Raw genomic sequence first — 15,219 nt, 5'->3', positions numbered from 1 at the left:
TGTATCCGTTGTTATCCTTCTTTTTTACTAGGACGATGGGGGAACTGTACGGGCTATTGGATTTTTCTATCACGTTCTCTTCTAGCATCTTATCTATCTCATCGTTTATGATCTTCTGCATTGCCGGGTTTCGGGGCCTGTATCTTTGTTTGATCGGTGTATTATGTTTGAGTTTTATTGTATGTTCGGTTAGATGTGTTGTTCCTTTAATTTGTTTAAATTTCTCCAATTCTGTTAGTAACAATTCCTGTAATTGTTTTTTTTCGGTATTGTTTAGTGTAGTACTGATGTCGAGCTGCTCTCGTTTCGGACTGTTCGTGAATTCCGGTATGTATGACGGAATATCTTCGGTCTGGTCGTCGGCCGCGGTATCGGTCGGTAGTTCGGTATATCTTCGGTCTGGTTGTCGACCGCGGTATCGGTCGGTAGTCGGTATATTTTCGGTCTGGTCTTCGACCGCGGTATCGGTCGGTAGTAGGTAGGTCGTTTTGTTATATATTTTGCTTCCCTGTTGGAGCGGATATCTTGCGGTTGGTGTTTCGTTGACCCTGGAATTGGTCGGTATTCGGTTATTGTCTGCATTGTATGATCTGAATCCGTGTTCTGTCCTGGTTGGGTATTGTTTTCTCCTTTTTACGCGATTTCTATTTAAGATGTTTGATAAATCAAGGCCCCATCTTGTTATTTCATGCATTCCCAGTACTACTTCTGAAGCTAGGTTTGGTAAAAAATGTAGCTTGGCATTTCTCCAAACGTTGTCTATGGAACATTTTGCTGTAAAACAGATTTCTATGTTGCTGGTTTTACCATCTGCCAGCGTGATCTTTAAAGCTTTTCTGTCGCTTTTTGGTCCACATTGTTCCAATATTTTTTTACCTTTTTGTCCTATAAACGAATTTTGGGCTCCTGTGTCTATTAGTGCTCTTAACTTTTTACCGTTGCTGAACGTTATCGTTGTGTGGGGTCGTTGATCTGTATAGTGTGCGTAGCTGGAGGTTGTTAGGGAGGACTCTAAATGCTGACTGGGTTGCCTCCTTCTTGTCCAGTCCTATTGGAGTTTTCCGGTCGGCTTCTACATTGGCAGTTATTGGAAGTTGTTCCTCGGGTTCCGCAATGGCTGCAGAAGAGTACAGCGATAGCTCTGCAGTTTCTTCTATTGTGGCCTCTGCGGCCGCATCTCCAACAACAAGTCTGTCTGTCGAAATTCTGTATTTTGTTATTACGACCATTTGCCTGTGTCCAGTCACACCTTGTATTGTTTCTGTTATGTATTTCTTTTTGGACCATATCATATTCTTCCGCTAGTCTGATGATGTCCTGTGTTGACGATACGTCTTGCCTCTTTATATACAACTTGTATTTCGGGTTCATATTGGTGTATATCCTGTTTAGTTCTTCTTAGTGATTGAATTTACCATGTCTTCTGATCATTGTTTGAATATCAATGATGTAGTCTTTTACACCTTCGTTGTTTCGTTGTAGTCGGTTCCGGATTTGAGCTTCCAGAGATTGCGTGAGAACGGAGGAAACGAAGAAATTGCGGAAATCTTGTTCGAAGTCTTTTAATTCGTTCCAATATTTATTATTGTTTCTGTACCATAGTAATGCTTTCCCGTTTAATGTTCCTGGTAGAGCTTGTAAAACGTGGGTGTCTTGTAGGCCGTAAGCTGTCTGGAGTTCTTTCAACCGTTCTATGAATTCTATTGGGTCTCTTGAACCGTCAAAGTGTAACCCCCATTTGCGTACTATTTCCATCTTTCTTTGTCTGTCTCCCATCTGGTTTTCTTCTATTTTCTCTGCCTTGATGATCGCAACTAATCTCGCTCTTAGCTTGCTGAAATTCCCTTCCGTCGGCTGTTCTCTGTTTGTTAATTCGGCTATAAGTTCGTCTTTCTTTAATAGGTACACCCAATTAACCTTCGACGTTTCCGGAGCGTCTGTCATTTTTGAACTGTGAATCACCCTGTCTTTGATTAAAATTTGAAATGTAGTACTGTCTCATGAAAATAAAATTCGGAATTCGGTCGGTATTATTGTTTAAAACGTATTTTTCTGCTCGAGCGCCATTTGTGATGTCCTCTCGTGGGAGTCACTATCCGGGTAGCTTTTAGACAGTCAGAGACAGAGTTCAAAATAAAAATAAAACTTTATTGTCTTCCTTAAATTAAATTGACAAAAATCTTATGTACATATATACAATTTGGTTTAGTCTTCTCAGTACCTGGCCTATTTATTCAAATTAAGCTTGACCTTGTCATATAGAACTAGTCTTATCGGCAAGCGAGTGTGTATCTGAAATTTTACGGTAACGTTGTATCGGTTCAATAACAGCGGACGATAGGTACAAAGGAAGGAAAGGAACTCAACACGTCCCTTAAGTGATTCGGGTTAATAGGACACTCCTCGACAGTCTCAACACGACTGCTTCAGAGTACGGGTAGTGAAGAGCTCAACACGCTCTTCGGATAGCGGCGGTATGGGAGACGGAACAACTTGTGAACTCAACACGTCCACAAGCCGGGGTAGGGAAGAAGAGAACCTTCAGTCAACACCTGTCGATTCTCTCTCTATGAGGAAATGTTGCGGTTTATATAGCGGAGCTGTGTAATTAGTTTTGCCCTTTCTACTGTCGATACACTCCTACTTCATGGGTTGGTTCGCGCGCACGCTGGTTTAACGGTGATGGCTTTGACTCATCGTTACAATTTCATACGGCTTATAGCCCAGCCTACCAGCGAGACACCGGGTACAAAAGCTATTCTGATTTCCTGTATCGAGTAACAATCGGGCCGTTAAAGGGCTCCCGTTTTTGTCGAAAATGGTGACTTTGGCCATAGCGAGAAGTATGTTTGAATTTTTTACGGACAAAGCAGAAAAAGAATTTGTAAGAGGTTCTTGCCCTTGAACTGAAGGACCTTGAAAATTTAAATTAGACGAATGTTCGCGTTTGTAATTGTTTGAATTTGTAGAAGTTGACGGACTTTCATTGTTATGGGTCGTAGAAAAAGTATAATCTTTACCCGAAATGTGAAGAACAGTGTTATGGCGCTTTTTACATATGGTGCATCCATGTTTTGAGGAGCAGTTTTTAGAATTATGCCTACCTAAGCAGTTTACGCAGAGACCTTTTGAATTTACGAATTTAATTTTGTCATCATGCTGAATGTTTTTGAAAAATTGACATATATAAATTTTATGTCCTTGTTTTTTGCAGTAAATACAATAAAAGTCAGAAACTAAATTATTTGAAATAATATTTTTATTTAAATGCTCTGATGTATTATTACTGTATGCATGATGTAAAACTTTTACGTTTTTGGTTTGCCTAGGATTTGTATTTTCCAGACTTTCTAGAACAATGCACCTTTTTTCTAGAAATTTAAGAAAAGCATCTAAATTTGGTACATCTGAATGATTTCGCTCAGTTTTAAAAAGTCTCCTTGTTGAAAAGTCTAATTTGCTTTGTAGCAGAAAAACTAAAATTATATCAATGAGCTCTGAACTTGAAAATTGCAAATTTTTTAGCAGTTGCATATTTTTTGTTACAGTTGTTAGAAAATTTCTGAGGATCTGCGGTGAGCTGTTTCTCAGTGTAGGAATGTCTAGAATTTCTGTTAAATAAAAATTTATCATTGTGACCTTATTTTGATAGCGGTTTTTTAGAATATCCAAAGCAATTGAAAAATTTTCATTGGTGACTTTCAAAGAATCCACCAATTTTAGAGAATCACCCTGTAGGTAACTTTTTAAGTAAAGAAATCTTTGGATACCAGAAAGGGACTGATTTTTTATTAGCAATGTGTCGAATAGTTCATAGAAGCTTTCAAAATCACTTACGTGTCCAGAAAATTTGTTAATACTGATTTCTGGGAGTTTTACGGCCATTTGTTTATTAGCGCTCCCTATATTGGTAATTTCCAATGATTTAATCGAGTTTTGAATTTTTGAAAGCGTACAAGCGTAGCAAAATAATTTTTTTCAAACAAAGCATGATCAGACTCTTGAGAATCGTCCAGGAATTCAATTTCATCCTGTACCCTGTTGAAGTCAGAGAAAAGGTCTCTTAACCTATCTTTTCGTGTTTTAAATGAGAAAACATCTTTTTCCGAGTCGTGGTTTATTTCTAGCCACGCTTGAATTCTACCAACAGAATCTAGTATAGAATGCTTCTTTTTTGTTAATTTATTTAAACCTTTATTGCTCATTGTAATAACTTTAATTTGTTTATTTTTAAATGAAATTAATTAATTCTGAATTATTAATTTTGAATTTTAACAAGCATGCAATAAGCTAAACTAAAAATTTAACCCTGAATAGTTCTTTAACAATGTTTGACTTTATAAGAACACTAATTTGCACTAGATTTTTGAAATAACTTTTTGAATTTATATAAAAAAGTTTGATTTGTACGTCACCCCTGAGTTCTTAGTACTTGAATGTGGGCTGCCTATCCCTCTCTGGAATTAGCTAGTCCTGGAACAGCATTTCTTGAAGTAATCACTGGTTTTCTTTAAACTATCACTGTTTTGTTTATCGAATGTTTATTTGTCCGTAGAATAAATAACGCACTCACTATGTCTCTAGGAATTATTGTCTATCGACGAGAATATCCGAAACACACGAAACTTTTACTGTCTTTTTGAAAGCACAGAATTACAGAAACTTAAACTAAACGTTTTTAGGCCAGAAAGTCGGCTAGTAGGATCAAAATCCGGCTCGAAGTGAACAAATGGAGGGATGCCGGTTTTCAACATCCCTTCAGGGAGAGTCTTGTTTGCTAACAGTGTCTCTTTCAGCGGTTTGTACTTGCTGTAAGTCCAATTGTTCCGATAGCCTTCGAATGCTCAGTAATAGAAACTTAAGTGGACTCTTAAATGTGATTTAGTCTGGCCTGTTGAATAGATCGATAGAGTGAAATAAAACAATAACTTGTTTAGCTAGAACTGTAATTGAAAAAAAGGACAAGAAATAGAAACTTATAAACTGTGAGTGAATAACTAATCGTAAGGAACCTAATTAGAAAATTACAGTTTACAAACGAAAACACCATAACACTTCACATTACGGGTTCCCGATATATTGCGTAACTTGCGATTGCGAACGTGGAGAAAAACTCTCCGAAACTTGAAAAGTAGGTCTAAGCCCTACGACGATCGCTAATTCACTGGCTTCCCCTAGCCCCTCCGAAATACTTGTCTATGCATTTTGAAGGATCTACCGGTCAATATCGGCGGAGATTAACATTCTAAGAAATAAGTCAATGCAGACAAGGGATTCATTTAGGTAACCGATGCGGCAAAAATATTTTTATTTTGTTTTGAAATAGAATTATTTGGTTGGAGATTATTGTTCTCCAACACCAGTGTTGGTCCATTTTTCCTATTTTTGCGCAAAAATTGTTCTATAACTCTTTTCTATGCAGTTTTAGATATATGAAATGGTACATTATCTTGAAAGAAAAAATAATTACTTTTAAAGTAGTCCAATATTATACTATGAGTTCAGGTTTTTCTACATTATTTCTCCATTTATTTTTAACAGTTTTCATAGTGTCAGTATGTTAGGTGCCAAGTGTCAAATAGTCAAAAAACGTATGTATGCATTATTCCAGGATACTATAACATAACAAGATAAGTCAACGCGCATGTTCTTGCATCTCTCTCGCACACCTGTGATGTAAGCCCGAGACAACTTTAATGATGCCAAGTTAAATGCTCTAGCTGTTGCTATCCTGTGTGCTCTGAAACGTAGTAAATAAGATTTTTATTTATTCATTGATGTAGTAAAGACTTTGTATATTATATTGTTACATAAATTTTGTGGTGAAAACATTCAGTTTACTGTGTTAATATCACCTAATTATTTGGTTGCCATGTTGTATTGCGCAGTGGTGGGTTGTTTAAACAATTATATTAAAAAAAGTAACTCTTTTTCGAAGTGTCGTTTATTTGTGTTTCCTAGAGACAAACAAATGCGTAAAGTATGAGTCTTCAGGTGTTTTTAGCGAGACAAATTTAATGTAGAAACCGCGACAATACGATAAAAACATTTTACAGAAGCTGACTATTGTTTAAAAAAAACTATAGTGGAATATTACTACTAATAGTATAATTAATTATGAAATTGTCACTGAAGAGATATTTTCCTCACTAAACATTTCTAGTGGTGACACAGAAATTAACCCTGAAGATTAAATTGACAGTCATCAAGATTTTATTAATTCAAATATAAAAGACCTGAAATGGGACGGATTGGAAACTTTAGCAGGTTTCATTGCATTTATGTTACAAAAAAAAAGAAATACTTGGATATATTCCGGACGCTAACGATAAATCGTTTACTTGGGTAAACCACGTTTCTGAGGGTGGTTTACTCAAACCAACACTGGAATTTATAACTAAATGTAGTAAACTGGAACATATTTTTAGTAGTTATAATGGTAACAAATTAAAAATAACTAAAAATTATTTAAAAAACCTAATAGATGCTGCAAAATATGTAAATGTTGCGAAGATGTAAAATTACTTTTTCTTTATATGTAAAATGTATTTTAAAACACTAATTCTAAATAAAAATATTAAAGATAATTATAATATCCGCAAGAGAAAAATCACGAAGATTTTAAAATAAATGTCTAAATGATATTCATAAAGTCTAAAGTATGACCACCTTTTCCTTATATTTCAAATTATTTACATTTTACTGGTCTTTTATATTTAATTTATGTTTTGTAGCAATATGTATTTTGTTTGTAATACACACAATAAAATCGAAGATTCATATATTTCTTTAATTAATTTTACAAATTACTAATTAATTTTCAAACCACGTTTTCACAGAAAGTAACTTGTTATGACTTCTTAGTGCAAGATTCGAGGTATACTTACCGTTAACAGTTTAAGTTTCGAAGTTGTTTATTACAGTAATGGAACAACGTTGCCATATGATGCATCATTAAAATAAGATCCACACAAGTCCCCTGGCTTTGTCTCGCTATTACGTCATGCGCAAAGTCGATTAAAATTAGAACGGCAAGTGAGCATACCTTGTTTTTTATAGTATCATGGTATTATCCTGTAAAATTTATTTCTAAATACCTAATTTTGTTCATTTCTCAAACAAATATTTTTTTATGTTTTAAACACATAATATGATTAAAATGTTTTACTTACCTCGGACCAAATTTTTTTAATACACTTTCAAATAAAATAAAATATTTAAATTCTTTTAACTTATTTAGATATATGAAGATTTAAAAGCCACAGTATATTTATGTACTATTTTAGTTGACACGATATTTACTATGATAGTAATAACTCGCAATGTATCGCTAAATATAAATGCAAACTATCGCCCATGGACAAGCCACCCATTAACTATTGATGTAACACTTACCAAGTATCCCAAATCAACTACAAATTCCACAATAATTAAATCTCTATTCATATCCTAATTATTTGCAAATCTTTACCGATGCCTCTAAAACTCCAAATGATCACGCTGCTGTCTACTACAGTAAAGAAAATTCTTATAGCATATCGATACCATCCAACTGCAGTCTACTAACAGGTGAGGCTACAGCTATTTTGGAAGCCCTAATCTTTTTCGAAAAGAGTAGAACGATGAAGTGCATTATCGTAATAGACTCATTAAATGCATTACTGGAACTAAAACAAATATATACCAACAACCCTATTATACAGAGTATAAAAAACGAACTAGAAAAATTTCGATTATTAGGAACGGAAGCGGCTTTTATTTGGGTACCTTCACATACAGGTATTTACGGAAATGAAAAAGCAAACCAACTGGCTAACAAAAGTCTAATGAACTCAAAACATCCTGCAAAATTAAAGACATATCCGTACACCGATCTAAAAAACCTGTTTAAAATCCACTGTATTATTACTTGGCAAAATTATTGGGAAAAATTAGGTACTAAATTAAATGTAATTTGCCCAAAAATAACTGATGTTCTGGAGACTCTTTAAACAGAAGAAACCAAGTCATTATTAATCGTTTAAGAATTGGCCATACTGCCTTAACACACAAATACCTAATAACAAAAGAACCACTACCTATCTGCTACAGCTGCTCTAACCCACTGACTGTGAAACACATCCTGCTTGATTGTCCTCAGTTCAAGGAAAAAAGAAGATCCCACGGATTCACAAATAATGATCTCAAGAGAGTTCTCACCAAAAAAATTTGGACAGTGTTAAGCTATTTAAAAGACATAAAGTTATTCAACTTTATTTAATGTAATATTTCATGTATTTGTTATATCCACTAATAACCCTTAAGGTAACTAACTTTCAAGGATTGTGCAAACTTTCAATCAAAATATCGTTACTTGCATCGAACATAGACGAAACGGAGACAGACGAAAACGAAAAACACGACAATGGAGAAAATATAGAAAGGATATGACACTAAGATACGAACTTGATAAGTTGTTCGACTTGTATAGATCTACAGTAATCGATTATTCTAAAATTGAAACGTCGAATACGGAATTCCTAGATAAATCTCATAAAAATATCTTTACCATTTTCTGGCAAAATAAACTTGAGGAACTTCACGAGAAAATAATGAACGTTATATTTAAGGAAAATGTAAAATACAGTAACTGAAAACTTAATATTGTATCCAGTAAAACTATAAAAGACCGAAAATATTTTATTATACCATTACCTTTTGATCCTGAACGGGTAATATTACACCTGTTTCTCGAACTTTTTGCAAATAAAGACTAATTCGACGAGTCGGAGACTTATTGTGTCGAAAATCAGCAAAGACGAAATCCCTCAGTAAATTATCTGGATCCACAAATGGTGTTAATTTACGAAAAGGTTTTGGCAGTAACTGATTTTGATCAATCTTAAGGAAAATATCAGAAAAAACATCCAGCTGAACATATCGAATAATCGGTATAAGTGAAGAATTTGTTTCTTGTGGAGTAAGGATTCTGTTTTCGTTAACTCTTTAGACCTAGAGTTTTTTATAAACCTTAACACATAAGCTAAAATTCTTTGAATTTTAGGTGTTAAAACTTTCGAGCAACCCCGTATAATATACTTTCAGTCAAATTTTACCCGACCTTTATCTAACACCCCTCGAGAGGGGCTACAGGTAGTTGCGGACAGAAGACAGTCTCATTACAGTCTCATCACAACATTGTTACAATAAGGACGCTAGTTTTAAATTTATCGCTTACGAAATGTTTTACATGTGCCTTTTTTTTTATTTCTTCAATACAGTTTAGTTTAAGTGATTTGTTTTTGTATTACTCTACGTGAAATTCTAATAAGATTTAACTTACATCCCCTACATAAAAGGTCCGTGTTCGAGCCGAATTAACCAGTTATCAAAATATATTTTGCTGTACATTCCATTGGAAGCTGTATTTTTTTCGACGAATTTGCATCGTCCCATTCACACAGTATCGAAAGAAGGCAGGTATAATCTTTCGTCAAAGTCAAGGTTAGTGCATAAGTAATTTCCTATAACTCATTTTAATCTTTATGTTCGTAAAAGGGTATATTTTGTATTTGATTTAATTCAGTGGAAAATATTTATTTTTAAAATCACGTATTTTACTGTTATAATACATTTAGAGATTTCAATATTTTCATTTATACATTAATACAGGAGTATAGTAGCGTCCTTAAACTTATTTCAATTTATTCATTTTCATTTATAAATTTTTACAAAGTTGAAATATTATCTTTAACGTTTTTTATTCACTCGCCAAACTTTTATACACATAACATTACATAATTTCCTTTTAATTTTTTTGCGTATACATACATACATTTTTATTTTTGTGAATATATTATATAAAATTATATTGTCAATATGGCTGACATCGCTACAGCAAAAACTAAACGCTCCTCAATCAAAGGTTCTGTAACTCGTTTTAGTACGTATTTATTTCTATCAAAAACAAACCTTTAGAACAAATTAACTTTAGAGATTTACAACTTAGACTTGATAGAATTGAGAAATTTTTTGATGATTTTGACAACCCTCAATCACTTATTGAGGCCTCTGATGAGGACTATACTGCCAACGCAGATACTATCCATGGTATAGAAAGGTCGTCTTTCGAAACGTCGTTTTTTTCATATTACTAGCGCTGTGCGAGATTTTATTGACACCAATCTTTTAAAACCCCGTGATCAAGCTGCTCAAGCTTCAAATTCGACAATTTCGTCTGAAAACAGTTCATAAACGTCTATTAACATTAGGTTACCCGCTATCAACTTGCCCTCCTTTGAGGGTGATTATGATAATTGGTTGTTCTTTAGAGATACATTTAATTCTATCATACATACCAACACGGAACTTTACAACATTCAGAAATTCCATTATCTAAGATTATCCTTACAAGGTATTACCGCAGAAACAATACGTAACCTGGAAATTTATGAGGCAACATATGAAACTGCATGGGAATTACTAAAAGACAGATTCGAAAACAAATCTCTTCTTGTTAATAATCATATTAAAAATTATTTAACTTACCAAATGTTTCAAAAAATTCACATCATGATCTACGCACCTTACTTGATGGTTTCCAAAGACATTTACGCTCTCTTGAGTCCTTAGACTTAGACACAACATCTTGGGATGCCCTTATCATATATCTAATCACTACAAAACTAGACAATGCTACACAGAAAGAATGGGAACTGTCAATTAAAGACGACAAGATCACATTACCCACTTTGAGTAACTTAACTGAATTTCTAAAAGGCAAATGTAGAGTCTTAGAATCTATTAATCATCAAGAAGAAAAATCTCGTCCCAAATTCCCATCTACAGGCAATCCCAAGTCCAAAAATTTCTAATAATTCTTCTAACTGTTCTTTATGCAAACAAAAACATCTAATTTACGCTTGTCCTGAATTTCTCAAATTAGAAACGTCATTAAGACATAATGAAGCAAAACGCTTACGACTTTGCATAAATTGTCTGCGTAGTGGTTATTTCACTAAGGAATGCAAATCTTCCGGATGTCATAAATGTGGAAAAATACACCACACACTTTTACACTTTCAAGGTAACTCACAAAAGCTTATTGAAACCAATAATCAAACCAGCAGCAGTTTACCTTGCTCAAGTCCAGGTATATCAGAAAGCTCTCATGCACTGATAGCACGTAACATTTCGTTTGAGCACAAATCTACTACTTTGCTATCAACTGTAAAAATAAAAGTCTTTGACATCTCAGGTAACGAATACGAGGCTCGTGCGCTTCTAGATAACGGCTCGGAAAGTAATTTTATTTCCCAGCGCCTATTAAACCTTCACAGGTTTCCTACAACCAAAACACATTTTTCTATTTCTGGTATAAACCAAACACATTCTTTTGTAAGCTATAGAACATCAGTAAAATTTAAATCCAAAATTTTAAACTTTTCTCAAGTAATTTCTTGCTTAGTACTTCCAGAAATTGCAGGAAATTTACCTTCTGTCACATTCGATAAGAAAATACTTAATATCCCTTCTAGTATTACTCTGGCCGATCCAGACTTCAATATTTCATCTCCTATTGATCTTCTTATCGGTGCAGATCTCTTCTGGAATTTAATTTGTATTGGTCAGATTAAATTCTCACCTGGACAACCGATTCTTCAAAAAACCAAACTCGGATGGATTATCTCAGGTCTATTATTTCCAAACAATAGCGTTGCAGCCAGAACTACATGCCATTTGTCGACCATAAACAATTTAAGCATTGAAGATCAACTTCAAAAATTTAGGGACATTGAAGAATGCATAAAAACAAAATTTTTGTCCAACGAAGAACTTTCTTGTGAAGATCACTTCTTAAAAACGACCTCTCTTAATTCTTCTGGTAGGTTTGTAGTATCACTTCCCTTGAAATCTTCCGTCGACAATCTAGGCAACTCTAAGACTACAGCAACAAAAATATTTTATTCTCTCGAAAAGAAGCTTAATGCGAATTTTGAATTAAAAGATGATTACACTCGATTTATCGATGAATATTTATCCTTACACCATATGTTCGTTTCACCCTTTGTAACCATAGGATCTGAGTTCTTTCTTCCTCATAATTGTGTCTATAAAGGCAATAAAATTCGTGTTGTTTTTGACGGTTCTGCCAATACAGATTCAGGTATTTCCCTGAACGACATTCTTATGGTTGGACCTAATTTGCAAGATGATCTTTTCACTATCATCTCACGTTTTCGTAAACATAGTTTTGTACTAACAGCCGATATATAAAAGATGTATCGACAAATACTGATAAAGGAGGAAAAACGCTCCTTACAAAAGATCATATGGCGATCTGATCATACAAACTCTCTCGAAACTAATACTTTAAACACCGTAACTTACGGTACTGCTTCTGCTAGTTTTCTTGCCATTAGATGTCTTCAAGAAGTGGCACATATGTATGCAACCGATTTTCCTGACATATCTTTACTAATTTTACGGGACTTTTATGTCGACGATCTTCACGCAGGTGGTTCGACAATAGAAGATATCAAACGCATTCAATCACTTACTTCCGAATTAATGTCTCGTCATGGTTTCCAATTGAGGAAATGGAAGACAAACGCTCCTATTTTAAACTTTAACAATCAAAATAATGTTTCCTTGGAAATTGGAGCTAACGATACTATCAAAACTTTGGGCTTATTGTGGAGTCCAAAATCTGACACTTTTCATTTCAATGTTCAACCTATAGAGCACAAGTGTAAAGTTACAAAGAGACTTATTCTTTCCACTATATCAAAAATATTTGATCCACTAGGTTTGCTTTCGGCTGTAACTATAACAGCTAAAATTATTCTCCAAGATTTGTGGAAATTAAAAATTTTCCTGGGACGAAGTCGTTCCCATGGATATCTTTACGAAATGGGTTACATATCAGACTCAACTGGTTAAACTTAATCAGTTACAAATTCCTAGGCATGTAATTTGTACAAACTACAAGTCAATTCAACTACACGGTTTTTCAGATGCATCCACCACTGCATATTATGGTGCTTGCATTTATATTCGTTCATCTGAAAACTTCGAAAATTTTCGTTGTCATCTACTTTGCCCCAAACCCAGAGTAGCTCCTTTAAAACACATCCTCACGGTACCGCGCCTAGAACTTTGTGGAGCTTACTTGCTAGCTGAGTTGATAGATAAGGTAAAACAACACATGCAATTAGATTTCGAAGAAATCACTTACTGGTGCGACTCCACTATTGTTCTAGTATGGATAAAGACTTCTCCGAGTTTGTTAAAGACCTTTGTGGCAAATAGAGTTTCTCAAATTCAAACTTTGACCGAATCTCAAACATGGCGTTGCGTGAATACACTTGAGAATCTCGCAAATCTTCTATCAAGGGGAATTTCTCCTACATCACTTATCACTTTCGAAACGTGGTTTCATGTCCCATCATGGCTAGCTAAACCAGAAACTCATTGCCCTAATAGAACATTCGAACCTTTTCAACTCCCTGAGCTTCTACCAGCATCAGCCCTTATCGCAAGAGTTCACATGAAATTGGACATCATCACTAAAATATCCTCATTTGTAAAACTACAGAGCATTATCGCTTATGTACTACGCTTTATAAATAATTGTAAATTTTCTCCTAAACGAAGGAACCTTTCTTGTGAGGCAATAGATAATGCTTTAAAATATATAATTCGACTATTACAAAATGAAATATTTTATGACGACTTGACACACCTTAAGAGACATGGTAACGTTGACTCTAAAAGTAAACTACTTACCCTCAATCCGTTCATCGATAAGGATAACCACATTGGTGGAAAACTGCATAATTCTGATTTTTGTTACGATAAAAAACATCCCATTGTCCTTGATTCTAAACACCACTTAACTACTATTCTTGTACGAAATGAGCATCTTACCTTAAATCATTGCGGTCCTCAATTACTATTAGCTTCCATTCGTGAAAAATTTTGGCCCATTAATGGACGTCAAGTGGTTCGCAGAATCGTTCGCGATTGTATTATCTGTTGTAGGGTGGCTCCTAAATTAGAAACCTATCTTATGGGTAATTTACCCTCGTCACGTCTTGTTCCCTCTAGGCCATTCTACAACTGTGGACTTGACTATGCAGGACCTTTTTTGCTAAAGGATCGACACACCCGAAATTATAAAACTATCAAGGGTTACATAGCTCTATTCATCTGTTTAGCAACTAAGGCCATACATTTAGAAGTCGTGAGCAGCTTGACCACGGAAAGTTTTCTAGCAACGCTTTATTTCTCGACGCGGAAAATGCGCCTCCATCCTTTCGGACAATGGTAGTACCTTCGTTGGCGCAAAAAATGAGCTTGTCAAATTTTTTGACACCTCTAGTTCAACTATTAGGGACAATTTAACTACCGAAGGTATCAATTGGCAGGTTATTCCTCCACGATCACCTCACTTTGGGGGAGTTTGGGAGGCGGGAGTAAAATCTGTCAAATTTCACCTAAAGCGTGTCATTGGCAATACAATTCTTTCATATGAAGAGTTTTCCACTGTTTTATGTCAAATTAAAGCTTGCCTAAACTCACGACCACTCTCACCAATGTCTAATGACCCTTCCGACTTACTTCCTCTTACTCCTGCACACTTTTTAATTGGATCCACATTGACCGCAATACCTGAACGGAATTTCTTAGATGTCAAGGACCTTAGCAGATTCCAAAGGCTTCAAAAAATGATCCAAGGTTATTGGACTAGGTGGTCCAAGGAATATATTTCATCCCTCCAGCAGCGAGTTAAGTGGAAAAAACATTTCAACAGTCTTCTTAGAACTGGAAGTCTAGTGCCTGGTGATGGTGCCTGGGTAGAGTGACTCAGTTACATGCGGGTAGTGACGGAATAGTTCGTGCAGTGACAATTAAAAATAATAGAGGTTGTTTCAAGCGACCAGTGACAAAGGTGTGCGTCCTACCCACAGATCAGTGACTTAAGCTTCAGTGAAACAAACGGTGAAACAAACTTTTAACTCAACTCGATTACTTGTTGAACCCCTACAGGCGTTCAAGGGAGGCGGCTTAAATGTTAAAACTTTCGAGCAACCCCGTATAATAAACTTTCAGTCAAATTTTACCCGACCTTTATCTAACACCCCTTGAGAGGGGCTACAGGTAGTTGCGGACAGAAGACAGTCTCATAACAGTCTCATCACAACATCGTTACAATAACGACGCCAGTTTTAAATTTAT

At 35.0% G+C, this 15,219-nt stretch overlaps 3 protein-coding genes across 3 annotated transcripts; all 3 read left to right on the top strand.

The window, feature by feature from the left end:
* Positions 1-8,426: 8,426 nt before the first annotated feature.
* Positions 8,427-12,255, top strand: LOC140431317 (uncharacterized). The gene is made up of 2 exons (XM_072519249.1): positions 8,427-8,625; positions 11,066-12,255. Exons 1-2 carry the CDS (start codon positions 8,427-8,429, stop codon positions 12,253-12,255), a joined length of 1,389 nt encoding a protein of 462 aa, XP_072375350.1.
* Positions 12,256-12,258: 3 nt separating this feature from the next.
* On the top strand, positions 12,259-12,921 carry LOC140431315 (uncharacterized). The gene has a single exon (XM_072519248.1). The coding sequence runs from the start codon at positions 12,259-12,261 to the stop codon at positions 12,919-12,921; it is 663 nt and encodes a 220-aa protein (XP_072375349.1).
* A 265-nt stretch (positions 12,922-13,186) lies between these two features.
* Positions 13,187-14,311, top strand: LOC140431314 (uncharacterized). The gene has a single exon (XM_072519247.1). It carries the CDS (start codon positions 13,187-13,189, stop codon positions 14,309-14,311), a length of 1,125 nt encoding a protein of 374 aa, XP_072375348.1.
* The last annotated feature ends 908 nt before the right edge of the window (positions 14,312-15,219 follow it).

The sequence above is a fragment of the Diabrotica undecimpunctata genome, unplaced genomic scaffold (genome assembly GCF_040954645.1).
Source record: "Diabrotica undecimpunctata isolate CICGRU unplaced genomic scaffold, icDiaUnde3 ctg00000630.1, whole genome shotgun sequence".
Lineage (NCBI taxonomy): Eukaryota > Metazoa > Arthropoda > Insecta > Coleoptera > Chrysomelidae > Diabrotica > Diabrotica undecimpunctata.
This window is presented reverse-complemented; position numbering and strand designations above follow the sequence as displayed.